Here is a 27,043-nt window from a genome sequence, read left to right on the forward strand (position 1 = left end):
TTGCCATGAGCAAGACATTTGTTGCCAAGGGCCGGAAGAGATCTTAGCCCTAAGCTAGATTTTTTTATGGCAGAAACAGTCCAACCTGTCACCAAGGAAGATGGCTCGCTCTTAACGATTGAAACAAAGCTCTCCTTCAATAATGGAGCGTGTGTGTGAAGCCAGTTAAGACAAGGACAAGGTGGTTTAATAAAGGTTAGGTTTCATTTTATTAGGCTGGCTGTGCTCTGTGCAACAATATTTGGTAAATCTCCAATACAAGCTACTAACAGAATAATGAACAATTCACGGAAGGGAAAACGTTTCCTTCCCGTCCCTTCGAGAAACCTGCGTTCAAACAGTCCCTCTAACGAAAACTCATTAAAGCAACAGTCTACCTGAAAGGTTTCCAAGGTGCAAAGTTAGGCGGGGTAGACTTTACTTCTTTTCCGGCGCCAAACTCGGGGGGGGGGTTCAACAAGCAGCTTTTCCAAAAACAAGGCCTTCATATGACTTGGGGGGAACCCCAAATTCCTGAAGCGGAGAGTCTGGAGTCTTTCCAGGGTCCTAGTGTTCACAGTTCTGTTCAAAAGCGAGAGAGAAAGAAAGAACTAATAAGAAATGGAAGACAGGTGGAGTTTTAATTGCAATTAGTTACCACATTTTTTCCGTGTGTAAGACTAGGTTTTCCCCCTAAAGAATAATGTCCAAAATTTGGGGGCATCTTATACACGGGGGCCACCTCCCCCATTTTCTTAAATCAGAGTCCCTCAAAATAGGGGGCATCTTATAGATGCAAAAATACAGTATTTGGCTGCGCAATAGAGATATTGGATTCTTGTCTCGTTACACGTATGAAAGCTGTTTTGGGTCACTGCAGACTATCCCTTGCTTTTTCCTGTAGGACAGGGATGTCCAACTCTCAATAGACTGTGATCTACTCCCAGTACAAAAAAACTGGCAGTGATCTACCTGTTGTCATTGGACGGATCAAAGTTGGGGAGCTTCTCTTGAGAAGTAAATGAATGATTGGAACTGAAGATAAGAATGAGTGAAAGGTAATATATGAATGAACGGAACGGAATATATGAATGAACGGAACGGAATATATGAATGAATGGAACTGCAGGAGTGGCCAACTCTCAAGAGACTGCATTCAGCATTAAAAACTGGCAGTGATCTACCCTTGTTTTATGGGGGGGGGCGGTTTCAGCTCAAAGTTAGAATCATAGAATCATAGAGTTGGAAGAGACCACAAGGGCCATCGAGTCCAACCCCCTGCCAAGCAGGAAATCAGAGCACTCCTGACATATGGTTGTCAAGCCTCTGCTTAAAGACCTCCAAAGGAGGAGACTCCACCACACTCCTTGGCAGCAAATTCCACTGTCGAACAGCTCTTACTGTCAGGAAGTTCTTCCTAATGTTTAGGTGGAATCTTCTTTCTTGTAGTTTGGATCCATTGCTCCGTGTCTGCTTCTCTGGAGCAGCAGAAAACAACCTTTCTCCCTCCTCTATGTGACATCCTTTTATATATTTGAACATGGCTATCATATCACCCCTTAACCTCCTCTTCTCCAGGCTAAACATGCCCAGCTTCCTTAGCCGTTCCTCATAATTAGCCGTTCCTCATAAAGTTGTTGAGCTATTTTTAGGGAGGGGCTTTTTTGGGGGGGAGAGTTCTGTTTTCTTGGGGGGGGGGGGTTAAAGGCAACGGACAAAGGGGTAAAGTCACTCAAGAAAAAAATCACTATGCATAAAAACAGCAGCACAGAGAAAGTTCCGTCTTCCCTTCCAGAGATCATACAACAATGGAGGGCTGGGCGAGGGAGCCAGAGATCAACTACGATCAACCAAAACCTCGTGGGGATCTATCAGTAGATTGCAACTGACCTCTTAGACATCCCTGGAATAGATGAATGAATGGAACTGAATGAGCATTGCGATACACACAGAACATAATCAAAAGTCGAATATATTTAATACACAGTTGAGGGTCTTGAACCCCCAGTCCAATAGTGGACCTTAATTTGATGGTCCACTTTTTTGCTAGGAGCCAAAAGTTGCTGAGCTTTTTTTGGAAAGGCAAAGTTGTCTGGCTTTTTCCTGGAAGCCAAAGTGGCCACGTTTTTTTTGGAAAGGCAAAGCTGTCCGGCTTTTTTCCGGAAGCAAACATTGACGAGCTTTTTCTAAGGAAGCAAATGAAGGAAAGAAACGGAAGATATGAATGAATGGAATGGGAAATATGAATGAATGAAACCGAATGAGCCTTGCGATATACACAGAACATAACAGGAAGCAGTAGTTGTTGAGCTTTTTTTATTCCTTTTGTTCTTTTTTTATTCTGGGGGGAAGGAGATCCCTGAGGGGCCACAAATCGACCAGGAAACCTTCCTCTGTGGGTCAATATGAAGAGGATGCCAGCGAGGTTGAACCTTTCTGTAAAACAAAGTCTGACTGAGACCATATAACACTGGTTTTGAAAGACCTACATTGCCTCGCAGGATGTTTCCGGGCACAATTCAAAGTGTTGGTGCTGACCTTGAAAGCCCCCAGTGGCCTTGGCCCAGTAGACCTAAATGAGTGACCCCGGACGCCGGGGTCCGTCTCCCGAGGACCTTCTGGCGGTTCCCTCCCTGCGAGAAGCCAAATTACAGGAAAGCAGGCAGAGGGCCTTCTCAGTGGTGGTGCCCGCCCTGTGGAATGCCCTCCCGTCAGATATCAAGGAAATAAACAACTACCAGACTTTTAGAAGACATCTGAAAGCAGCTCTGTTTAGGGAAGCTTTTGATATTTGACGAATTATTGTATTTTAATCTGTTGCTGGAAGCCACCCAGAGTGGCTGGGGAAACCCAGCCAGGTGGGCAGAGTAGAATAAATGAATAAATAATAATTAAAGCTGTCAGTTGAAGTCTCAAAAGACTGCAAGAGGGAGGTTGCCAGAATAATCTATTACTACTACTACTACTACATTTATTTCCCTCCACTTCAGGTCAGCCAGCAACCTTCTTTCCAGCTCTCCCCACCCCACCCCCAGGTTTCAAACATTTTGAGAACCTTGAACGCTGAACTCAAATGTGAATTTGCCACATTTCAATGAAGAGGTGCTTTGGTGCACTGGGCAGCCCCTGTGACTGTATATTTAATATTTTTTATATCTCCTGTTGAAAGCAGCCCAGAGTGGCTGGGGAAATCCAGCCAGATGGGCAGGGTAGAAATAAATAATAATAATAATAATTATTATTATTATTATTATTATTATTATTATTATTATACCTGATGCGGTCTCTATCGGTTTGGTCAAGGAATTCACGGGACTTTCTTCTTCAAAAGCCAGCCTGGGACTCGCAGGTACAACAGCGGCATCTTTCAAGCTCTGGGTGGCTTTATCTGCAGCCATGGTTGTCTTGGGATGGACGCCGAGTTCAATGATTTCTTCAAAATTCCACGTTGTAGATTTCCCATTCAGGTTAGATAGAAATCCAGTTGAGCGATCCTCTTCGTTAACGCACAAGATTTCAGAGTTCTCAACAACCGTTTCCTTTGCTGGAGGACTGGGAAGAGAGCAGGGTGGATAAAAATCAATGATTTTAAAAATTAAAAATAAAAATGGATTTTTAAAATAAGATGCTTTTGGAGGGAAAATCTTTCTAAAGATTTTTTTATTTCAGTTTTATGACAGTCCAAAGGTCATCTGGAAAGAAGGATTTGTTTTAAGTTTATCATGTGTGCTAAAACTCAGTTTTTAAAAAAACAACGTTTAACCATATCAGTTAACAAACAGGGATACATATGCTATCATGTTATTGTTTTAGTGAAATAAATTGTTAAATTGTGATGAAGGAAATGATTGTTTGTCTCCTTCTAATCAAGTACAGCAGAAAAGTTGACCAAATAGAAACAGTTCACTTATGAAACTTCACATCATTTCATCATTATCTTTCAATGTATTTCTTAGAGTAGAACCAAATCAGTATTTTTTGATATAACTGTAAAAACTCCTCTGAAAATGTATGATTCCAAAAATGAAACCTTCCTCTGGTTGTCAATATTAAGAGGATGCCAGCAAGGTTGAACCTTTCTGTAAAAAAGGGGATATTTTATTGATTGATTGATTGATTGATTGTGTGATTGCAGAAATGGATAAAAGCCCCCCATCCAAACAATGACTATCATCAGTGCAGGTCAGAAAATAAAAAATTATTTTCTATTTTTATCATCTACAATATCTTATTTCTTTAATGGTACAGCACATTGATGATTGCTTTCGTTTTATGTCTTGATGGTCTCGTTAGAGTGTAAAATTCATGTTAAATTGCTGCTTTTAAAAGTCTGGAACGTATTAATCCCTTTTGCATGATATTCTATGGGAAATAAGTGCCTTGGTTTTGGAATGCTTTGGCTTTGGAACGGATTTCTGGAACGGGTTAAGTTTGAGAACCATGGTACCTGTTCTACAGAAAGGGTCAGCCTTGCTGGCATCCTCAGTTTTGGAATGCTTTGGTTTTGGAGCGGACTTCTGGAACAGATTAAGTTTGGGAACCAAGGGACCACTGTACAGGGCTGTTTGGGGGAGGGGCAGGAGTGGGCAACACCTGCACCAAGCTTACCTATCTTCTTTCACCTGAGTCAAATACATCAAATTCCCACCACCATCGTCGTTCCTCCGGTCAACCTCCTCCTCCTCATCCCCATTTACAAAGACACCGTCCGGTTCCATTTTTGATCTGTCTTCCGACGCGGCCAAATCGCACACAGCCTCTGGACCGTCTTCGAGGGAGGAGTCATATTTTGCCTTTTCTGAAACAACAACAACAACAAAAATAAATATTATTATTAATACCCCGCCCATCTGGCTGGGTTTCCCCAGCCACTCTGTGCAGCTTCCAGCAAAAGATTAGAAATACATTAAAACATCCGTCATTCAAAACCTCCCTAAAGAGGGCTGCCTTCAGATGTCTTATGTCAGATAGTTGCTTATCTCTTTGACATCTGATGGGAGGGCGTTCCACAGGGCGGGTGCCGCCATTAATAATTAACAGTCACCACCTGAAATTTGGAGTGCAGATGGTGGTAAAAGGAAACTATTTTCAAACTGCGACTGAAGATGTAAGGCAGGCAGGCAGATGGCAGGCTTAACTAACCCCATGCTATTCTTTCCACAAGAGGGAACAAAAGCCCTCTGCGCCAGAAGCCCTTTCCGAGAAAATCAGGGAATACCTCCAAGCTAGCTAAGAAAGCAGGGTAGATAAAAATCAATGATTTATAAATAAATAAATAAATAAATAAATAAATCGGATTTTCTTGATTTAAATTGGATTTTTTAAAATTATTATTGATTTTTTAAAATTTAAATTGGATTTTTAAAACAAAATGCTTTTGGAGGAAAAACCTTTCTACAGATTTCCTCTTTAAATTACATTAGAGTCCAAAGGAAAGAATAAGGATTTGTTTTAAGTTTTTCATGTCTGCTAAAACTCAGTCTAAGTCGTTAAAAAAAAAAAAGTTTAACCCCATCAGTTAACAAACATGTATACATCTGCTATCATGTTACTGCTTTAGTTAAACAAATTGTTTAAATTGTGATGAAGGAAATGATTGTTTGTCTCCTTCCAATCAAGTACAGTGGAAAAGTTGTCCAAATAGAAACCGTTAACTTATTAAACCTCACCATCATTTCATCATTATCTGTCTATGTCTTTCTAAGAGTAGAACCAAATCAGTCACCTTTGATATAACAGTAGAAACTACTCTGGAAATTTATCATTCCAAAAAGGAAACCTTCCTCTGGTTTTCAATATGAAGAGGAAGCCAGCAAGGCCAAACCTTTCTGTAAAAAAGGGTTTTATCATTCCCAAAAGGAAACCTTCCTCTGCTTCTCAAGATTAAGAGGATGCCAGCAGGGTTGAACCTTTCTGTAAAAAAATTTAAATCAAGTCTTCCTGACTAGGGATTTAAAACTGGATTTAAATCGATTTAATTTAAATCAAATCCACCCGGCAAGGAAGACAAACAGTCGCAGGGCTGCCCCTTACCAGGCTGATCTTGCTTTTCGAGGTCCAGCTCCTCGTCTTCTTCGACGCCTTCATACTCCTCATTGGACTTGTCGTCGTTCTGTGTTAGAGGAAGCAGAAAGAGTCAGTTGCAAGATGAGCTGCTGGTTATAAGATGGCCCTGTGCCCAGCTGGCATCTGAAGGACATTACAAGCCATAGGAAACCTTCCTCTGGTTGTTAATATTGAAAGGATGCCTGCAAAGTCAAACCTTTCTGTAAAATAAAGGATTTAAATCAAGTCTGATCGAGGCCATACAGCACTGGTCCTGAAAGACCTACATTGGCTCCCAGGACGTTTCCGGGCACAATTCAAAGTGTCAGTGCTGACCTTGAAAGCCCTAAACGGCCTCGGCCCAGTAGACACCAGGGTCCCTCTCCCGAGGACCTTCTGGTGGTTCCCTCCCTGCGAGAAGCCAAGTTACAGGAAAGCAGGCAGAGGGCCTTCTCAGTGGTGGCATCTGCCCTGTGGAACGCCCTCCCGTTAGATGTCAAGGAAATAAACAACTATTGGACTTTTAGAAGACATCTGAAGGCAGCCCTGTTTAGGGAAGTTTTGAATGACGGATGTTTTAATGCATTTCTAATCTTTTGCTAGAAGCCGCCCAGAGTGGCTGGGTAAACCGAGCAAGATGGGCAGGGTAGAAATAAATATGATGATGATGATGATGATGATGATGATGAAAGCTGTCAGTTGTAGTCTCAAAAGACTGCAAGAGGGAGGTTGCCAAATACGTTTCCCTAATATGCAATCATTTTCATTCATGGCTCAGGCAATCCATATTTGCCTCTAGGAAGAGTATTCTGCCTTAAAAGCTGCCAACGAAAGAAGATTGGCAGATGAAATTATTGGACTATGCCTAATTGGCCAAACTGATGGGGAAAATCCAGAACCAGTAGGATCAGACTTTTCTGAAAGGCGGGGACAAATATATGTTATATCTGAAAGACAACTGTAAAAAACGTACATCGCTAGTAGGGTCGCAGGAAGTTTTGTCCTGTTAAAATTACTGCTCGTTACTTATCTTCATTATTTTAGTTTATACATAAGACGACGATTTAATAGTAATAAGAAAGGTAAAGGGACCCCGGACCGTTAAGTCCAGTTGCGGACGACTCTGGGGTTGCAGCGCTCATCTCGCTCTATGGGCCGAGGGAGCTGCCGTTTGCCCGCAGGCAGTTTTTCCAGGTTATGTGGCCAGCATGACTAAGCTGCTTCTGGTGAACCCAGAGCAGCGAACAGAAACGCCGTTTACCTTCCTGCCGGAGCGGGACCTATTTATCTCCTTGCACTCTGACGTGCTTTGGACATCTGGAGTGGTGGAATTTGCCTATGCCTGCAATACAAGGCAAGTTTTTGTCCAAAAATGGAGCCAAATGGAGCCAAATGTTTCATTTATTTTTGCATACTGTGATGTTATGTATGAAAATATGTGTAAAAACCAGTAAAACTTCTAATGAAATGAAATGAAAGCTGCCACAGCACATCAGCATCAGATCAGCTGTGGGAGCTCAGAGAAAACCACAATTTTTAAGACAGGCGCCAACAACGTTCCCCTTGAACACTAGCAACAGAAATCAGAGGTAACCAGAGGCCTTAGCCAAAGTTGGAAGACATTTACCTTGGCGTCGTTCTGCTCTGCCTTCCGGGTCCTCCTCATTATTTCTTCTATTCTCTGTCAAAGAACAGTCACACCACTTAGATAACGCCAAGACTCAGTTAGTAGTAGTAGTAGTAGTAGTAGTAGTAGTAGTAGTAGTAGTAATAATAATAATAATGTATTATTTTGACCCCGCCCATCTGCCCCTTTCCTTTTCCTGCTTGGAGACCCTTGAATGCCAGCAGGGAGTAATGGTTAGACTTTGACTGCAGTGGTGGTCAAACTTGGCCCTCCAGCTGTTTGGGGACTACAACTCCCATCATCCCTAGCTAACAGGAGCAGTGGTCAGGGATAGTAGGCATTGTAGTCCCAAAACAGCTAGAGGGTCACGTTTGGCCACCATTAGGTTAGAGAGAGACCTGGCTCAAAATCCTCTCTCAGCTATAAAAGACATATTGGTGCATCATGGGCCTGTCGTGGTATCTCCCTCCTAAAATCCCTCAGAGAGGTTCAAAGAAATAAATGGGGCTGGGGAGGAAGCCCTCCACTTTGATGAGCTCCATTGTAAAAGCAGCCCAGGGCTGATTTTGGGGACAACAACTCCCACCATCCCTGACCGTTGGTCCTGTTAGCAAGGGATGATGGAGTTGTAGTCCCAAAACAGCTGGAGGGGGTCAAGTCGGGCCACCACTGCATGAGACAATTAAATGAAAGGGACCCCAAATGCCAAATATCACTGTTAGGCCGTAGAGTAGGCAAACTAAGGCCCTGGGGCTGGCTCCGGCCCCATCGCCTACTCAATCCGGCCTGCGGACGGTCCGGGAATCAGCGTGTTTTGACACGAGTAGAATGTGTCCTTTTATTTAAAATGCATCTCAGGATTCTTTGTGGGGCATAGGATTTCGTTCTTTTTTTTCTTTCCAAAATATAGTCTGGCCCCCCACAAGGTCCGAGGGACAGTGGACCAGCCCCCTGCTCAAAAAGTTTGCTGACCCCTGCTATAGAGCATACACAATGCCCCACCCACAAACCCCCGCCAGCGTACAAGGGAAGTCCCAGCCTTCGACTTGTATCCACTGCTATGGTCTGCGTCCACCCAAGGGCTTATCCAGCTGCTTTTTCATGAAACATTATATGTCTCTTTTGAAGGATATGGCAGGGATGTCCAACTCCCAAGAGGCTGCGATCTATTCACAGTGTAAAAAATCAGGCAGTGACCTACCTGTTGTTGTTGGACAGATCAAAGTTGTGGAGCTTTTTCTGGGAAACCAAAGTGGTTCGGCTTTTTTTTAGGGGCAAATGAATGAAGGAAATGGAATATATGAATGAATGAAACTGAATATATGAATGAATGGAACTGAATGAGCACTGTGAAATACACAGAACATAGTAAAAAGTCGATTATATAAAACACAGTTAAGGGTCCTGAATCTGCAGTCAAATAGTGGACCTTAATCTGATGGTCAACTTTTTGGCTAGGAGTCAAAAGTTGCAGAGCTTTTTTTGAAAAGGTAAAGTTTCTGAGCTTTTTCTAAGGAAGCAAATGAATGAATGGAACTGAAGATATGAATGAATGGAACTGAAGATATGAATGAATGAAATGAACACAGTTGAGGGTTCATGAATCTACAGTCAAATAGTGGACCTTAATCTGATGGTCAACGTTTTGGCTAGAAAACAAAAGTTGCTGAGCTTTTTTTGGAAAGGCAAAGTTGCTCAGCTTTTCTTAGGAAGCTAGAGTGGTTGAGCTTTCTTTAGGAAACAGTAGAAACAGTAGTTGTTGAGCTATTTCATTCTTCTTCTTTTTACTTTTTCTTTTTTGAGGTGGTGGGAGGAGATCCCTGAGAGACTAGATATTGACCAGGAACACCCCACAATCTACCAGTAGGTTGCGATCTACATGTTGGACATGCCTGGTATATGCACACTGCAATACTCTTTTATTGCAATGGCCGACGGAAATAAATTCATTCATTCTTTTGAAACAGGGGACTGAGAGCAGAAAAGGAAGGCGTCTCACCTTTTTCCTCTCCAGCCGCTCTTGCTTGTTCCGCTGCACAATCTGCTCCCGTTCCTGACGCTGCTTCTCGGCTTCCTCCAGAGCTTTTGCCTCGGCCTCTTCGCGCTAAAATTGGGGGGAAGAGGAATCACCGCTGGAAAACCCTTTTGTTCCCAAAACCCCACCCGAATGGAAACCGGGAACAGCTCTCCAAATTGCAAGGTGTCCAGCGTGTGCAAGAGATTCCATCAATGGAGTCTCCGGAAAATCTGACATGTCGCTCAGGAAGACAGGTGAACTAATGCCAGTGTACTGCAAGAAGCAAAGATTGCCAGTGTCGAAGCGATGATCCTTCAACATCAACTTTGGACCGGTCATGTTGTGTATCGCCTTACAGTGGAAAGTGTAACGCTGGTGGTCCACAAAAGAGGTTGAAAGATCTCAAGGCAAATTTTAAAAATGTAGTATAAACATCGACAACAGGGAAACACTGGCCTGTGAGCACTCCAGTTGGAGAACAGCCTCGACCAAAGGTGTCCTGGGCTTTGAAGACACTCGAATTCGGGACACGAGTGAGAAACGGGTGAGGAAGAAGGAACCTTCACCAGGATCAACCCCCGCCCAGAAACCCCACTGTGGAAGGACGTGCGGATCCGGAATTGGCCTCCACCCTCACTTACAGGCTCACTGCTAAAATCCATGTTGATGGAAGACAATCTGATTCGGCTACGAGGGATTGCAAAAGAAGACGACAATAGGAATAATAATGGCAAGGGAGGTGGGGGACTGTGGCCCTTCCATAGTTACTAAAATGCCAACTTGCCATTCCCAGCCAATGGCCACGCCGTCTGGGGCTGAAGGGAGCTGGAGCCCTACAAAATCTGGAGTGCCACCACAGGCACCCAATAACTGCTATTAAGCAGCTAAGAGCCAGGGGGGATGGGCAGGGTAGAAACAGTAAATTAATCATCATCATCATCATCATTATTGATCCTGCATCATGTAGCAGATGTGGCGTTCTCCACCCACACCCCATGACAGATATTGTAGGTCTTGGCAAGCAGATATCCCATGGGCTGTAGGGGTTCAAACCCGCCCCCCCCAGTATTAGAGGAGGCATAGGCAAACTCAGCCCTCCAGCTGTTTTGGGACCACAATTCCCATCATCCCTGACCACTGGTCCTGTTAGCTAGGGATGATGGGAGCTGTACTCTCAAAACATCTGCAGGGCCAAGTTTGGCGATGCCTGGCCTATTCAGTCACCAGGTTACGTTGAGAATCAACTGGAAAAGTCCTCTGGGCTCTTTAGTGGGGCTTTGGGGCATTATTTATTATCATTTATTGAATTTATATACTGCCCTATAACTGGAGGTCTCAGGGTGGTTTGCAGAACAAAATCAAAATATAAAATATATTATAAAAGGTAAAGGGGCCCCTGACCATTAGGTCCAGTCATGGCTGACTCTGGGGTTGCGGCGCTCATCTCGCTTTACTGGCTGAGGGAGCCGGCGTACAGCTTCCAGGTCATGTGGCCAGCATGACTATGCCACTTCTGGCGAACCAGAGCAGCGCATGGAAATGCCGTTTACCTTCCCGCCGGAGCGGTACCTATTTATCTACTTGCACTTTGACGTGCTTTTGAACTGCTAGGTTGGCAGGAGCAGGACTAAGCAACGGGAGCTCACCCCATCGTGGGGATTTGAACTGCCGACCTTCTGATCGGCAAGTCCTAGGCTCTGTGGTTTAACCCACAGCGCCACCCATGTCCCAAAATATATTATACTGTTTGGTATAATTTGTGTGCGTGTACCTCTGCAAACTCTGGGGTTCCCCTGTACAATTGTTATTATTCCCACGTTGCATAGACCTTGGTCTTCAAACGCCTTGGGACTCAAACAACTCAGAACCCAAACACTGAAAACCCGGAAGGAAGTTTTCTGGTTGGGGAATGTTTTTTCGGAAGCCAAAAGTGTTCCATTTTGAGTGCAATCTTTCTGATTTGAGTGTTTTGCTGAGGTCTGTCTGTTTTTGTGATTTATTTTGTGTTTTTGCGGCTCCTTTTTGTGTGTGATTGTGTGGAACCCAGTTCAGTTACTGATGGATAGATTGTGTGACTGTAGTACATTGTTGATTGCTTTCGTTTCACAGATCCATGGTCTTGTCAGAGAGAAAATTCAAGTTTGATGGCTGTTTTAGGGGTTGTTTTTAAAAGTCTGGAACGGATTCATCCCTTTTACCTTACTTCAGGCTTTCGCAACCTCGGCCCTCCAGATGTTTTTGGCCGACAACTCCCATGATCCCTAGCTAGCACGACCAATGGTCAGGGATGTTGGGAGTTGTAGTCTTAAAACATCTGGAGGGTGGAGGTTGAGGAAGCCTGGTATATGTATACAAGCCCACCACCAAGACCGCTCCAGTGATATCAGGATAGTATACGTGGATTAGGGTTATTCCCACTTCCCCAAGGAAACAGATTGGGCTGATAAATAGATTGGGTCAAGACCATGCTATTATTATTATTAGTAGTATTAACATAAAGTTGGGTCAAACCCAGCCAGAATCCCAATACAGGGCCTTAGGGAATTAGCCAGTCACGCCTCAAAGGAAGTGTACTCCCCACCTTTGAAGGCGACCCGGAAACTCCCAACTAATCCAGATTGCAGCAGCCAGACTGTGGACTGGGAGTGGCTGCCAAGACCACATAACACCGGCCCTGAGAGACCTGTATTGGCTCCCGGGACGTTTCCAGGCTAGAGCGAGTATGGCAGGGTGCCCGTGATGGAGCCTCAAGAACATCTTATAGGGTTTTTATGAAAACCTACGAGATGGCAGTGAAGGCCGCTAAGAAGTCTTACTTCTCAGCCTCCATTGCATCCGCTAGCTCTCACCCAGCGCAATTATTTAGTATAATTAGGTCTTTAAAGTCCCTAGAGGGACAGCCAAATTTAAATAACAATTTGACACACAGCTGTGAGGCATTTGCGAGCTTTTTTGCAGAGAAGGTCCTGTTGCTCCACCATGACCTCCCTGCCAATTTGGATACAATAAAGGAACTGGAGGCCCCTCGACTGTCCTTGGGTCCAGTATTGGACCACTTTGACCGGATATCCCCAGCCGATGTGGACAGACTCCTCTGAGCTGGAAAGCCCACCACCTGTCCTCTTGACCCACGCCCGTCTTGGCTGATTAGAGCGTGTCCAGACGAGATGCGGGCCCCCCTGGGGGATATCATCAATTAGTCCCTTGGAACCGGGACATTCCCAGGGGAACTGAAGGAGGCAGTGGTGCGCCCGCTCTTAAAGAAAACATCATTAGATCCCTTAGATCTATCCAATTACTGCCCAGTTTCGAATCTTCCATTCCTGGGTAAGGTGACTGAGAGAGTGGTTGCTGAACAGCTTGGTGGGTTTCTGGATGAAACATCTTTATGCGCCCCCTTGCCCAGATTGTCCGGAGTTTTGGAGTGAGTTGTCATCAATATGCTGATGACACCCAGCTTTATCTCTCAATAGATGGCCATCCTGACTCGGCCCCAGACACACTGATCAGATGTTTGGAAGCTGTGGCTGGATGGTTACGTGGGAGCCGGTTGAAGTTAAATCCTTCAAAGACAGAGGTCCTCTGGCTGGGACGGGACGATATGGAATTGAGGGGCCATCTTTTGCGGGGCTGCAATTAGTGCCAGCATCGTCTGTTAAGTGTTTGGGTGTAATCTTCGATAGCTCCCTCTCCATGGAGGTGCAGATTACAGCTATAACAAAGGCGGCATTTTTTCATCTCCGCCAAGCTAAGCAGTTGGCTCCTTACCTCTCTCGCCCTGACCTAGCCACTGTGATCCACGCGACAGTCACCTCCAGACTGGATTATTGTAACTCGCTCTATGTGGGGCTGCCCTTGAGACTGACCCAGAAACTCCAGCGGGTGCAGAATGCCACGGCGAGACTCCTTACGGGGTCTTCGCTGCGAGATCACATTCACCCGGTACTATACCAGGTGCACTGGCTCCCGGTGGAGTACAGGATCAGGTTTAAGGTGCTGGCTTTAACCTTTAAAGCCCTATACGGCTTAGGACCCTCGGACCTACGGGACTGCCTCTCCTGGTATGTCCCACAGAGGAACTTATGGTCTTCAAATAAAAACATCCTGAAGGTCCCAGGCCACAGAGAGGTTAGGCTGGCCTCAACTAGAGCCAGGGCTTTTTCGGCTGTGGCTCCAATCTGGTGGAACGCTCTGTCACAAGAGACTAGGGCCCTGTGGGATTTGACATCTTTCCGCAGAGCCTGCAAGAGAGAGCTGTTCCAGCAGGCCTTTGGTCAGGGCACAGCCTGACTCCCTCCTTTGGCAATCTTTACAGAACTTAAGCTTATGGTTGCCATCAATTTGATTTTAATTAACTTTTATAATTAAATGTTTTTAGAATGTTGCACTATTTTATTGTTGTTAGCCGCCCTGAGCCCGGCTTTGGCTGGGGAGGGCGGGATATAAATAAAACTTATTATTATTATTATTATTATTATTATTATTATTATTAATTCAAAGGGTTGGTGCAGACCTTGAAAGCTCTAAGTAGCCCAGTAGAGGAAACTTTCCTCTGGTTGTCAATATTAAGAGGAAGCCAGCAAAGCTGAACCTTTCTGTAAAATAAAGGATTTGAATCAAGTCTGACTGAGACCACACAACACCGGTCCTGAAAGACCTGTGTTGGCTCCCAGGAAATTTCCGGGCACAATTCAAAGTCTCAGTGCTTACCTTGAAAGCTCTCAACGGCCTTGCCCCAGTAGACCTGATGCAGCATCTCCACCCTGGACGCCAGGATCCCTATCCCGAGGGCCTTCTGGCAGTTCTCCCCCCCTGCGAGAAGCCAAGTGACAGAGAACCAGACAGAGGGCCTTCTTGGTGGTGACACCCGCCCTGTGGAACGCCATCCCGTCAGATGTAAAGGAAATAAAAAACCACCTGACTTTTAGAAGACATCTGAAGGCAGCCCTGTTTAGGGAAGTTTTTAACGACTGATGTTTTAATGTATTTTTAATCTCCTGTCGGAGGCCACCCAAAGTAGCTCGAGAAACACAGCTAGATGGGCGGGGTAGACATAAAATTATTATTATTATTATTAAAGCTGACAGCTGAAGTATCAAAAGACTGCAAGAGGGAGGTGGCCAGAACACTGTATTTTTCCATATATAAGACTATATCTTTACCCAGTTTTTAAAAATTTAATATATTGCTTATACTTTATCTGTTAAACATTTTCTGAAATTGAAACTCTAATGTCAAAAGAAGACTCAGCACAACTAGATTAAGCAGAGTTTATGGAATCATTGAGTAGTAGAGAGAAGTTATTGGGTGACCAAGAGATGGTGGAACCACTCAACACTTACTTTGCAGCCCTGTTTAGGGAAGTTTTTTATGACTGATGTATTAACCTGAGGATTGCCATTTCTTTAGTTTAATTTTAAATTATTTGAATTTTAATCCATTGATTGCTTGTTTTTATGTATCGTGTGTTATTAATATGATGTAAGCCCAACTCTGGCAGGGGAAGGAGGGATACAAATAATAATAATAATAATAATAATAATAATAATAATAATAATAATAAAAAATCTCCTGTCAGAAGCTGCACAGAGTGGCTGGGGAAACCCAGCCAGATGGGCGGGGTAGAAATAATAAATCATCATCATCATCATCAAGTAGGGGCAGGAATCACCAAAACAACAAAAGACATGGAAGTTTTCGCCCACCAATGGGGATTATTACAGTAAGAGGTCCCAACACACTTGACTGGTGTAGATTTAAAAATGGAGCTTGGCTGGCACTTAAGAAACCTGAAATGAAAATTAAGATCCATTGGATCCCGGGACTGCTGCCCTCAATCCCCCAAAGGGTGCTTTTTGCAGACTGCTGAGCATCCCAGAACATAAAATATTTTCCAGTATCTAGCCTCTTTCCACTCTGCCTCGAGTCCAAACCTGAAGCTGGAGCTCGGCCATCTTCTCCTGCTCCTCCTGCTCGGCCCGCCTTTGCGGCTCCTCTTCCCCTGCCCTCCTCTCGTCTTCCAGTTCCCGGAGGGCCTCTTCCAGCTGGGCCTGCTTCTCAAGGGCTCGCTTGGCGACTTCTTCCTTTCTGATCCTGTTCCAAATAAATCGACAACAGGTCAGATCCTTGCTTTTGCACAGGTAGGATAAAAATCAATGCTTTTTAAAAAAAGAATACTAAAAAATCAGATTTTTAAAATTTAAATCAGACTTTTTAAAATTTGAATCAATTTTTTTAAAATGTAAATTGGATTTTTAAAATACAATGCTTTTGGAGGAAAAAAAATCTTTCCAAAGATTTCCCCTTTAAGTTACATTCTAGACAACAACCAATTGTTGCTGCTTTTGTGTTGAATATATGCTATATGGCATGGGTAGGCAAACTAAGGCCTGGGGACTGGATCTGGCCCAATCACCTTCTAAATCTGGCCCATGGACGGTCTGGGAATCAGCATGTTTTTACATGAGTAGAATGTGTGCTTTTATTTAAAATGCATCTCTGGGTTATTTGTGGGGCATAGTAATTCTTTTTTTTTTCTTTCCGCCAAAATATAGTCCGCTCCCCCACAAGGTCTGAGGGACAGTGGACCGCCCCCCTGCTGAAAAAGTTTGCTGACCCCTGCTATATGGTAATTTAGAGACCTAATAGATCTCTAAAGCCATTTGCACATCACAAATAGGAGCCGACACAACACAACACAAAACAAAACATGGTAGCTGTATGTTGGTTTTATTTGTTTTTTATCTTATATTTTGCAAAGGTACATCCAGGTTTTTCCCCTTTAATTTTTTTGGGGGCCCCCAAGAGAGGGGGGCCCTAAGCTGGAGCTTGCTGAACTTATACGTAAATCCGGCACTGGGTGTCATTGTGACTTACCACGGCATCTTTCCTAAAGCACAGGTGACCAGAGGCATTGACATTTTCAGACACGCCATTCACAACTTAACAGCAACGGAATGGCAATATGAAAGCAGAATCATTAATATGAAGGAGGGTGTGAATGGCTGCCCCTTACAGTGGTGCCTCGCAAGACGAAATTAATTCGTTCCGCAAGTTTTTTCTTCTTGCGAGTTTTTCGTCTTGCGAAGTACCGTTTCCCATAGGAATGCATTGAAAATCAATCAATGCGTTCCTATGGAAACCGCCTTCAGACCAGGTCCGGGGACACTCTGTCCCCCGAGCTCTTCTGAAGGCTGGGGTGGGGGGGGGACAAGGGCTTTTCTTCCCACCGCCAGCCTTCAGAACAGCCTTCTGAAGCTCCGGGGACAGGAGGGCTTTCCTCCCGACCCCCAGCATTTTAAGATCGCCCGGGACAGCGGAGAAGTCTCCGCTGTCCCGGGGGCTTTTAAAATGCTGGGGGTCGGCAGCGAAGGCAGCGGAGAAATGCAGGACCTCTTCTGAAGGCCGGCGGTGGGCGAAAGTCTTTGCTCCCCACCGCCAGCATTTAAAAGAGGTCCCCGGAGATTTCCCTATGGGCTTTCTTCTTGCGAAGCAAGCCCATAGGAAAATTCGTCTTGCGGAACGACTCAAAAACGGAAAACTCTTTCGTCTTGCGAGTTTTTCGTTTTGCGAGGCACCACTGTATTGATTTACCACATTTTTCCATGTATAAGACGCCCCAATGTATAAGGCTTGGGGCTCTTTTTGTAGAAGAAAGAAAGAAGAAAGAAAGAAAGAAAGAAAAAGAAAGAAAGAAAGAAAGAAAGAAAGAAAGAAAGAAAGAAAGAAAGGTAACATTCTGTGTATAAGACAACCCCCCATTTTAAACTTGTGGGGAAATATAGTCTTATACACGGAAAAATACAGTACCTTTCATACCCAGACAAGATAAAACATTGTTTTTAGATGCTACAACCGTAGCGAGAATATTACTAGCCCAAAGATGGAAGCAAGAAGAGATCCCAACGAAAGAAGAGTGGCAAATGAAAGTAATGGATTATGCCAAATTGGCGAAACTGGGAAAATTCGGAACCAGCAGGACCAGAATTTCTTGAAACACTGGAATAAATCTAAGTTGTATTTAAAAGACAACTGTAAACAACTGACATCGCTAGTAGGGTTACAAGAAGCTTTGTAGGTTAGATTATCATTTATTACTTAATGCAATTCACAAACTGTTTTTTAAGATTATGATTTAATAGTAATATTAATAAGAACAAAATGCATACCAGAGATTGAGTTGGAAAACCATTAGTTGAGGAGGAGGGAAGTTCCAGGATTATCAGCCAAATGTTTCTATATGTAATTTATAGGAAAGCTGTTATGATGGAAAAAATTGAAATACCAATAAAAATTACTATTATAAAAAAAATAAATTAGAGATTAATTTGGAAAACCATTAGTCGAGGAGGAGGGAAGTCCTAGGCTGAAACAGCCAAATGGTTTTATATTTTGTATACAAGACTGATGTTTGGATGGAAAATATTTGGAAAAACTAAAAAAATATTTTTATATATACAGTACCTTTCTTCCTCTTCTCTTTGAGCTCTCTCCTGGTCTTTGCGCTCCCTCTGCTCCCTTGCAAGACGGCGCTTCTCGGCCAAGATCCTCGCCGCCTCTTCGGCCGTTGTGGTTGCCAGAGTGGTTTTGCTACTTGCATCTGGAAAAAGAAGGGGTCCAAATGAATGGAAATAGTTGTCGGCACAACCGCCTTATCTGCTGAAAAGTGTGCCCTGTATTAAGTCCTGCTTCCTGTCTAGGCTGTGATAGCCAAAGGTTTGTTATATTGTATCAGATGGGATGTTATGTTTGGAAACCATGTGCAAAAACCAATTTTCTCTCTCTCACACACACACACACAAACGTACCGTATTTTTTGCACCATAACACTCACTTTTTTCCTCCTAGAAAATAAGGGGAAATGTCTGTGCGTGTTATGGAGGGAATGCCTACGGTGGCATGCCTACGGATTTTCCTCCTCTAAAAACTACGTGCATGTTATGGTCGGGTGTGTGTTATAGAGCGAAAAATACGGTATGTGTGTATGTGTGTGTGTATGTATATGTCCTGTTTCCTGCTGTGGGAAACGGCTGCCTCCCATGAGATCGGACCCCCGTCGTGCCAGTAATTTAGGGTCAATACATTTGCGGGGAAGCCAAGATGCTCGTTTTCAAGCTATTGTACTACCAACCTTACTTTCCGCTTGTGAAACATGGATAACTTATCAACACCCTCTCCAACTCCTCCAAAGATTCCATCAGAGGCAGGCATGTCCAAGGTTTCGGGGGCCCAATCCGGCCCGCCGGCTACTGTGGCAGTTTATGCCCTGTGGTAAAATCCTTAAAAAAGCTCAGGAACTTCAGTCCTTAAAAAAGCGCAACAACCTTTGGGGTTAAATCCTAAAAAAAAGTTCAACAACTTCAATCCCCCCCAAAAAAGTTCAACAACTTTGGTCAGTTCTCACACATGTTCATCCAAAAAGTTTGGTGGGCACCCCTGATCAAAGGTGTCTCCGGGAATTTTTAAACATCACTTGGGAAGACAGGCGAACTAATGCCAGTGTACTGAAAGAAGCAAAGATCACCAGTGTGGAAGCAATGTTTCTTCAACATCAACTTTGGACTGGTCATGTTGTTCAGATGCCTGATTCTCATCTTCCAAAGCAACTACTCTATTCCGAATTTAAGAATGGAAAGCATCATGCTGGTGGTCCTCAAAAGAGGTTTAAAGTTCTCTAGGCAATTTTTTTTTAAATGTAGCATAAACACTGACAACTGGGAAGCACTGGTTTGCGAGCACTCCAGTTGAGAACAGCCTTGACCAAAGGTGTCCTGGGCTTTGAAGACACTCAAACTCGGGACACAAGGGAGAAACGGGCAAAGAGGAAGGAAGCCTCGCTGGGATCTATTCCCACCTGGTGTCCCCGCTGTGGAAGGATGTGTGGATCCAGAATTGGTCCCCACAGCCCCTTACAAACTTACTGTTAAAACCATGTTTATGGAAGACAATCTTACTCAGCTACGAGGGATCGTGAAAGAAAGTAGGAGGAAAAGGAGAAAAAGAAAAAGGAGGAGAAAGAGAAAGAGAAAAAGGAGGAGGGGGAGAAGGAGGAGGAGGAAAAGAAAAAGGAGGAGAAAAAGGAAGAAGATGGAAGAGGAGGAGGAAAAGGTAGAGGAAGAGGAGGAGAAAGAGAAAAAGGAGGAGGAGGAGAAAAAGAAAAAGGAGGAGAAAAAGAAAAAGGAGAAGCAGAAAAAGAAGGAGGAGGAGGAGAAAAAGAAAGAGGAGAAGGAGAAAAGGGAGGAGGAAGAGGAGGAGGAGAAAGAGATTTAAATCTTTTTTCCTTTTTTACAGAAAGGATGCTTGCATCCTCTTCACATTGACAACCAGGGGAAGGTTTCCATTTGGGAAGAATAAATTTTTACAGATCTATAAAAAATGACTCATTTGGTTCTCAAATTGCTACTTAAGCTTCAGGCAGACAAACAGACAGAAGGCTAAACCAGGGTGGATCTGATTTAAATCAAATCAATTTAAATCATGTTTAAATCACTCGTCCGTAAGTCTTGATTTCAATCACTAGTCAGTATGACTTGATTTAAATCTTTTTTCTCCCCCCCCCCCCACCCTTTTTTACAGAAAGACTCATTATCGCTGGTATCATCTTCATATAGACAACCAGAGGAAGGTTTCTTTTTTGGAAGAATAAATTTTCAGAGTGGTTTTTACAGTTATATAAAAAATGACTGATTTGGTTCTACTCTTAGAAATACATAGACAGATAATGATGAAATGATGGTGAATTTTAATAAGTTAATTTTCTATTTGGAAAACTATTCTGCTGTACTTGATTAGAAGGGGGAAAATAATCATTTCCTTCATAACAATTTAAACAATTCATTTCACTAAAACAATAACATAATAGCAAATGTATCCATTTTGGTTAACTGATGTGGTTAAATGTTGTTGTTTTTTTAAAAGAAAAAACTTAAGACTGAGTTTTAGCACACATGAATAACCTTTGGACTATAATGTCACTGAAACAGAAAACTATCCACATTTATTATGCTATTTATAACAAACTTAGTTGGTCTCTAAGGTGCTACTGGACAATTATTTAATTTTTATATATATTTCGACTGTGTCAGACCAACATGGCTACCTACCTGAATCTATGCTATTTTTGTGAGAGATAAAGGACAGGAGAAAACTGGGCCAACTTATTTGTAGACCATCATTCCTGTTTATAAAAACCAATAATAATAATAATGAATTGAAAATCTTTGGAAAGATTTTTCCTCCCGAAGCGTTTTAAAAGACATTGGGTAGTGAGCGGGTGCTTCCTGCTGAGACCTTGGCGTACCACCATCAGTCAAACCATGCTGGCCAACATGACCAGTGGTCTAACTCAGTATAACGCAAGCTCATATAGGGACCTAGGAAGCTGCCTTCTACCAAGTCAGACCATTGGACCTATCTAGCTCAGAAGTGTCTACACCAGGGGTCAGCAAACTTTTTCAGCAGGGGGCCAGTCCACTGTCCCCCAGAGCTTGTGGGGGGGGCCTGACTATATTGTGAAGAAAAGAAAAAAAGAACGAATTCCTATGCCCCCCAAATAACCCAGAGATGCATTTTAAATCAAAGCACACATTCTACTCATGTCAAAACACCAGACAGGCCCCACAAATAACCCAGAGGTGCATTTTAAATAAAAGGACACATTCTACTCATGTAAAAACATGCTGATTCCCAGACAGTCCGTGGACCTTAGTTTGCCTCCCCTGGCTTTTAGGAGCTTGTCTCCATGGCTTCAGAACGATTATAACTATAGGGTATGTAGACTGTTACATTGGATCAACCGTCAAGGTCCATTTTCTGCAGGGAATGGAAGTGAGAAGGAAAACTCATTCCAGAACCCCAGACCCCCTGCAGCAAAATCTTTATTTTATTCCCTATCTATGTCCTCCATGCCACCCCAACTCCTTCTGGTGTCCAAGAACAAATTTAGTTCCCAATCCCTAGTTTAACTTTCCCTGCATTTTTTCTGAATTTAAGACGGTAAAGCAACTAAGAGACATGTAGAGCTTCTAGTTGCTCCTGGGTTCAAAAGTTTCTTGCTCTCAAGTCTGAATAATGCAGAACCTAAGCAGATCAACCCACCGACCCTTATCCTATAGAAAATGTAACACAATATTGCGTATTTTTCCGACTATAAGACACCCCATGTATAAGACGCCCCCTATTTTTGGGGACTCCAAATTAAGAAAATACCGCTCAGCACTACCTGTGTATAAGACGAGCTCTCAATTTTAAACCTAATTTTTTGGTAAAAAAAACCCTAGTCTTAGACAAGGAAAAAAATGGTACATGTTGGACTATTATCATGGACAGTGCTACTGTTCTAAATTCTCAAGATATTGTTTGGAAGGACTACCAGTGTTTTAATATGCATGGCACTTACTGAGACACGGATAAATAAAAGAAGACTGCTCTGTGCATTTGAAGAGACATTTTTAATTGCCAAAGGTCACACACGTACACCACTGGAGACAATTTCTGGCATTGCTTTTGATTTAAAGTGATATGGCAATAGAAGCATCAAACTGAGGAAAGTAGACATATTAATGTGATGGTGCCAAGCATTCCCCCAAGTCATGTGACGGAGCCTAGTACCTAGGGATTATAAATGCACAAGGCCGCCATGGTCTCTTCCCTGGCTGTTCAAAGCTATGGGTGCATGAAGGGGAAGAGTTGTTCCCTGTCAAGTAATTGTGCCTCCCAGTCAAAGCATGACAGGGGTCCAAGCACACAAGGCCTGATCTAGAAAGGTTGGGAGATCTCGGTCTCTTCAGCCATAGTATTCGGGGCCATTGTGAGGAGAGTGGCTAGGAAGAGGCAGTGTGCTAAAGTGGTGCGAGAGATCGGCTAGGTGGGTGTTCAGCACCCTGAGCTCCTGACTGATGTTGTCAACGCTGCACCGCATGGTTTGGAAGGTGTGGAGCAATTTCTCCAGAACATAGGGGTCTGTTGCCATAGTCACCGGCTGGTTATTTGGCAATCTCCGACTGATAGTGGAACGGGAGGTATAAATATAACCTGGGCCGATCCTCTGAGGGGATGGGAAATTAAAGCACCGGAGAGGGCTGACAGCTGCCCCATCTCCCTGCCGTGAAGCTTCCAGAGCAAAGTTGCGCAGGAAACCACCCTTAGCTCCCTGGTCTTCCCCGAGATCTCGAGGCGGAGGAAGCATGCTTGGGGAGCAGGTGCCATCCATTAAATCGGTGTGGAAAGGGGTAGTAGGAGAGTCGCCTGAGGAGCGAGAGGGAGCGCGAATCCGGGACATCGGATCGTATCCGAAAAGGATCTTCCTTGCGACGGAGGAGGCGGGCTGAAAATCCTGAGGGCAGAAAGGCGAGGCAGCGGGAGACGAGGGGCCGAAGATGGAGGGTGGCAACTCAGGTAGGAAGGTGTAGGAGGCCGGAGGCTCTGCAAAGGAAAACATGCGTGTCTGAAGCCAGGGGCGTATTTGCGCAGAAGGTGAAATATTGTCAAACAGAGCTAGTCGACACGTAACATTTAGTGTGCTCTACGTAATAGCGAAGGGGAGGGGAAGACAAACCATTCAGACTTGTACTAGACTAGCAGGGACGTCCAACTCTCAGTAGATTGTGATCTACTCACTGTGTAAAAAAACTGGCAGGGATCGACCTGTTGTTGTTGGGCAAGCCAAAGTTGTTGAGCTTTCTTTCAGAAGCAAATGAATGAATAGAATGGAATATATGAATGAATAAAACATGAATGAATGAAACAGAATATATGAATGAATGGAACTGAAGGAGCATTGCGATATGCACAGAATATAATCAAAAGTCGATTATATAAAACACAGCTTAGGGCCCTGAATCTGCAGTCCGATAGTAGAACTTAATCGGATGGTCTACTTTTTGTTGCTAGGTCCACTTTTTGTTGCTGACCTTTTTGGGAAAAGCAACATTATTGAGCTTTTTTTAGGAAGCCAATGTTGTTAGGCTTTTCTTTGGAAGCCAAGTTTGTTGAGTGTTTTTGGGAAAGGCAAGGTTGTTCAGCTTTTCTTAGGAACTCACAGTGGTCAAGCTTTTTATTAGGAAGGAAGCAGTAGTTCAGCTTTTTTTATTCTTTTTTTAAAAAATTGGGGACAAGGAGACCAGATACCAGCCAGGAACACCCCGCGATCTACCAGTAGATCATGATCTACCTGTTGGACGTGCCTGACGTAACACTGAGTGTGCTCTACGTAATAGCTAAGGGGCGGGGGAGACAAACAATTAAGATTTGCGCGAAAGGGATTAGTCGTACGACAATCAGCCTAAAGCATTAACCTGGAGGGAAGCCCTCCAGGAGAATCATGCTTCCAATCACGTGCATTTGACATCGAATGTAGCAGCCAAGCAACCCACTCACCTGAGGCTGTTTGTAGAGAGAGATGCCTCCACCAGGTGCCTGGGTCAAACTCCTTTTTCTGCTAAGGTAGCCCCTAAGTCCTTCTCCAGGGAGACAAATGCCCAGGACATCTCATCCGAAATGTCTCTTTTTTGAGAGGTGACAGAGGGTGTGTCCATCCTGCTCAGAAGGGTAGAGGATGTGCTCCTTGCGCACCGGGGCAAGGAGGGGAGATGATTGAGGCATTCATTCCGCATTGTTTTAAGTTTCCCTAGGGGGGACCAAAAGTGACTCTTCGTCCCCTAAGCAACTGCGCATACAACGAAACCAGCTTTTCAGGGGAACTTACACCACTCTCTTCCTAAGTCAGAGGTCACAACACCTGAGAAATCCATTTCCCCCCTTCATATTAGTAGAACCACAAACTTCAGAAGTGCCAACTTAGCGGTGTTCCAGAGGCATCAGACATGGGAAATAAAGACTTAACTAATATATATTTGTTAATTGATTTTCAAATTGAGCCTCGTTACAAAATTTTGCAATACAGTCAGAACATTGGTTTTCAACATTGGTATGTCAAAGTTTAAAACTGACCAATTGTCCTTTTGAAAATCTGATGGTGCACCTGATGAAAATCTGATAAACTTATTGAGTTGATGAAAGTGTAAACAACATTAACCTTCAAGGGCACAATACAGTTTGTTTTTTGAGGCAAGAGACTACTTGATTCAAAGAGCTAAATTTCATTCACATAAATAGTACATTTTGTACTGCACAAAGTATGTGGACAGAAAGGCTACTGTGCTGAAAACACTGGTATGGATGAGTACGAGGTAAGATGTGGTTATGCTTGGGAAGTCAACAAGGGCATAACAGAACCTGGGCCTATTGGGCAAATCAGTATAAATCTGTAAAAGTACAGAATACCGTATTTTCCCGTGTATAAGATGCCCCATGTATAAGATGACCCCTATTTGTTTGAGCCCCAAATTCAGAAATAAATAATGGCAACATTCTGTGTACAAGACAACCCCCAATTTTGAGGGAAAATATAGTCTTATACACGGAAAAATACAGCAAGTTGCTTTAGGGTGTTGATGCGAAGACAAGTCTACAGAATGCCATGTGATAAAAACAACACCAAATTACCAATTACTAATTTTTAAAAAAATAATCAAAGGGGTAGGTGTGCTATTTTTGCACGACCAAGTTTAATGTTCAAGACCAAGGAGCATTTAAGAAGCAGGGATCGTCTTCTCTCTGATTCCTATTTTAAATGGAAAGTAGAGCCCTCGAAGAATGGAATATAGTAAAGGCTGAGAATATTGTATCTAAAGCCCTGAGACTATTGGCTGCCGGAAGAAAGATATGCAGAGACAAGTCAATAAGAAGTCAAACCGCCTTTGTGTTTAATTACTCATTCTGATGAAACAAAAACCATTCATACATCACCTGCTATGCTTCCTATAGGGACGCGAGTGGCGCTGTGGTCTAAACACCTGAGCCTCTTGGTCTTGCCAATTGGAAGGTCAGCGGTTCGAATCCCCGCAACGGGCTGAGCTCCCGTCACTCTGCCCCAGGTCCTGCCAATCTAGCAGTTCAAAAGTATGCCAGTGCAAGTAGATAATAGGCACCGCTGCGGCGGGAGGGTAAACAGCGTTTCCGTGCACTCTGGTTTCCACCATGCGCAGGAAGCAGTTTAGTTTTGCTGGCCACACGACCCAGAAAACTGCCTGTGGACCAACGCCGGCTCCTTCGGCCAGAAAGCGAGAGGAGCGCTGCAACCCCAGAGTTGCCTTGGACTGGACTTAACCGTCCAGGGGTCCTTGACCTTTTTACCTACCTCTAAGTCCTATCTCTAGCCCCTATCCCTAACCCCTATTTATTTTTTTATTTATACCCCGCCTTCCCCGGCCAAGACCTGGCTCAGGGTGGCTAACATCAAGTATAAAAACAATTCATTAAAATACAACTTAAAAACAGGATTAAAATACAACTTAAAATGCAGCCTCATTTCAGTGGAAGCCCAGATCAAAAACTGTTTGGGCAGAGAAAACATCAAATCTTCATCAAGGCCAACTATCCAGACTGGTCCTACGTTGGCCAGAAAAAAAGCCAGGGAAGTCCCAAATAGGGGTTCCATCACATAAGGAAAAGGAAAGAGGGGAAGTGGATCAGGCTGATTCCAAGCCAAAGGCCAGGTGGAACAACTCTGTCTTACAGGCCCAGCGGAAAGAAATCAGATCCTGCAGGGCCCTGGTCTCATGAGACAGAGCGTTCCACCAGGCTGGAGCCAGAGTTGAAAAGGCCCTGGCTCTGGTTGAGGCTAATCTAACTTCCTTAGTGTCAGGGAAGAGTTAGAGTTAGGAGTTTCCAGTTTCCCAGAGGGAGAATGTTTTCCCCAAGGGGGGTAGGAGAGCAGTGCATCTAACAGAAGAGAGCAACAGGAACAACAGGGATGGACTGGCTGTTCCCAGAAAAGGCAAGGGTTAAGTTCTAGATCAGATTTGGAGGAGGGATACAAGCCAGCTCTAGCCAGGAGGTTAGAAAAAAGAGCGGGAAAGCGAAGGGAAGGGCGCCTTCGCCATTTTGAGGGTGGCTGGTCACGGAGAAGCAGAGCTCAAAAGGTATCTGAAATAAGTGACTCTGAGGAATAGTAGTTAAAGATAAGAACCATTTATAACTTTGTTAATAAGCAATAAAAAGTTATAAAAGAACAAGAAGTGTTTGTGTGGTGATCTGAAGAGGACAACGACCAGTCCTGACACTTAGGGCCCGGGACCTCTAGAGTATTGCTATTTATGGACCTTAAGGTTCTCCGCGGGGCATACCAGGAGAGACGATCCCGTAGGTACGAGGGTCCTATGAGCGCCGCAACCCCATAGTTGCCTTGGACTGGAGTTAACTCTCCAGGGGTCCTTGACATTTTTACCTATCCCTAACCTCTATCCCTATCTCTAGCCCCTGTCCCTAACCCCTATGAGCACCACAACCCTAGTCACCTTGGACTGGACTGAACA

The 27,043-nt window shown here is 43.9% G+C and overlaps 2 protein-coding genes across 3 annotated transcripts in view; one reads left to right on the forward strand and one right to left on the reverse strand.

Moving 5' to 3' along the window:
* LOC128406711 (P2R1A-PPP2R2A-interacting phosphatase regulator 1-like) overlaps positions 1–27,043 on the forward strand; it is a 328,756-nt gene that overhangs the window by 141,491 nt on the left and 160,222 nt on the right. The gene's annotated exons all lie outside the window — the stretch shown is intronic.
* The window catches only part of LOC128406701 (ensconsin-like), a 68,737-nt gene continuing 41,879 nt past the window's right edge, over positions 186–27,043 (reverse strand). The window contains exons 13-20 of the mRNA XM_053374288.1: positions 18,132–18,267; positions 15,602–15,761; positions 9,651–9,755; positions 7,652–7,705; positions 6,013–6,091; positions 4,588–4,777; positions 3,254–3,531; positions 186–561 (exon numbers count right to left, since the gene is read on the reverse strand). Of these exons, the coding sequence (XP_053230263.1) occupies positions 554–561; positions 3,254–3,531; positions 4,588–4,777; positions 6,013–6,091; positions 7,652–7,705; positions 9,651–9,755; positions 15,602–15,761; positions 18,132–18,267 (1,010 nt within the window). The 3' untranslated portion in view covers positions 186–553. The remainder of the gene's footprint in view (positions 562–3,253; positions 3,532–4,587; positions 4,778–6,012; positions 6,092–7,651; positions 7,706–9,650; positions 9,756–15,601; positions 15,762–18,131; positions 18,268–27,043) is intronic.

This window comes from Podarcis raffonei, chromosome Z (assembly GCF_027172205.1).
Source record: "Podarcis raffonei isolate rPodRaf1 chromosome Z, rPodRaf1.pri, whole genome shotgun sequence".
Lineage (NCBI taxonomy): Eukaryota > Metazoa > Chordata > Lepidosauria > Squamata > Lacertidae > Podarcis > Podarcis raffonei.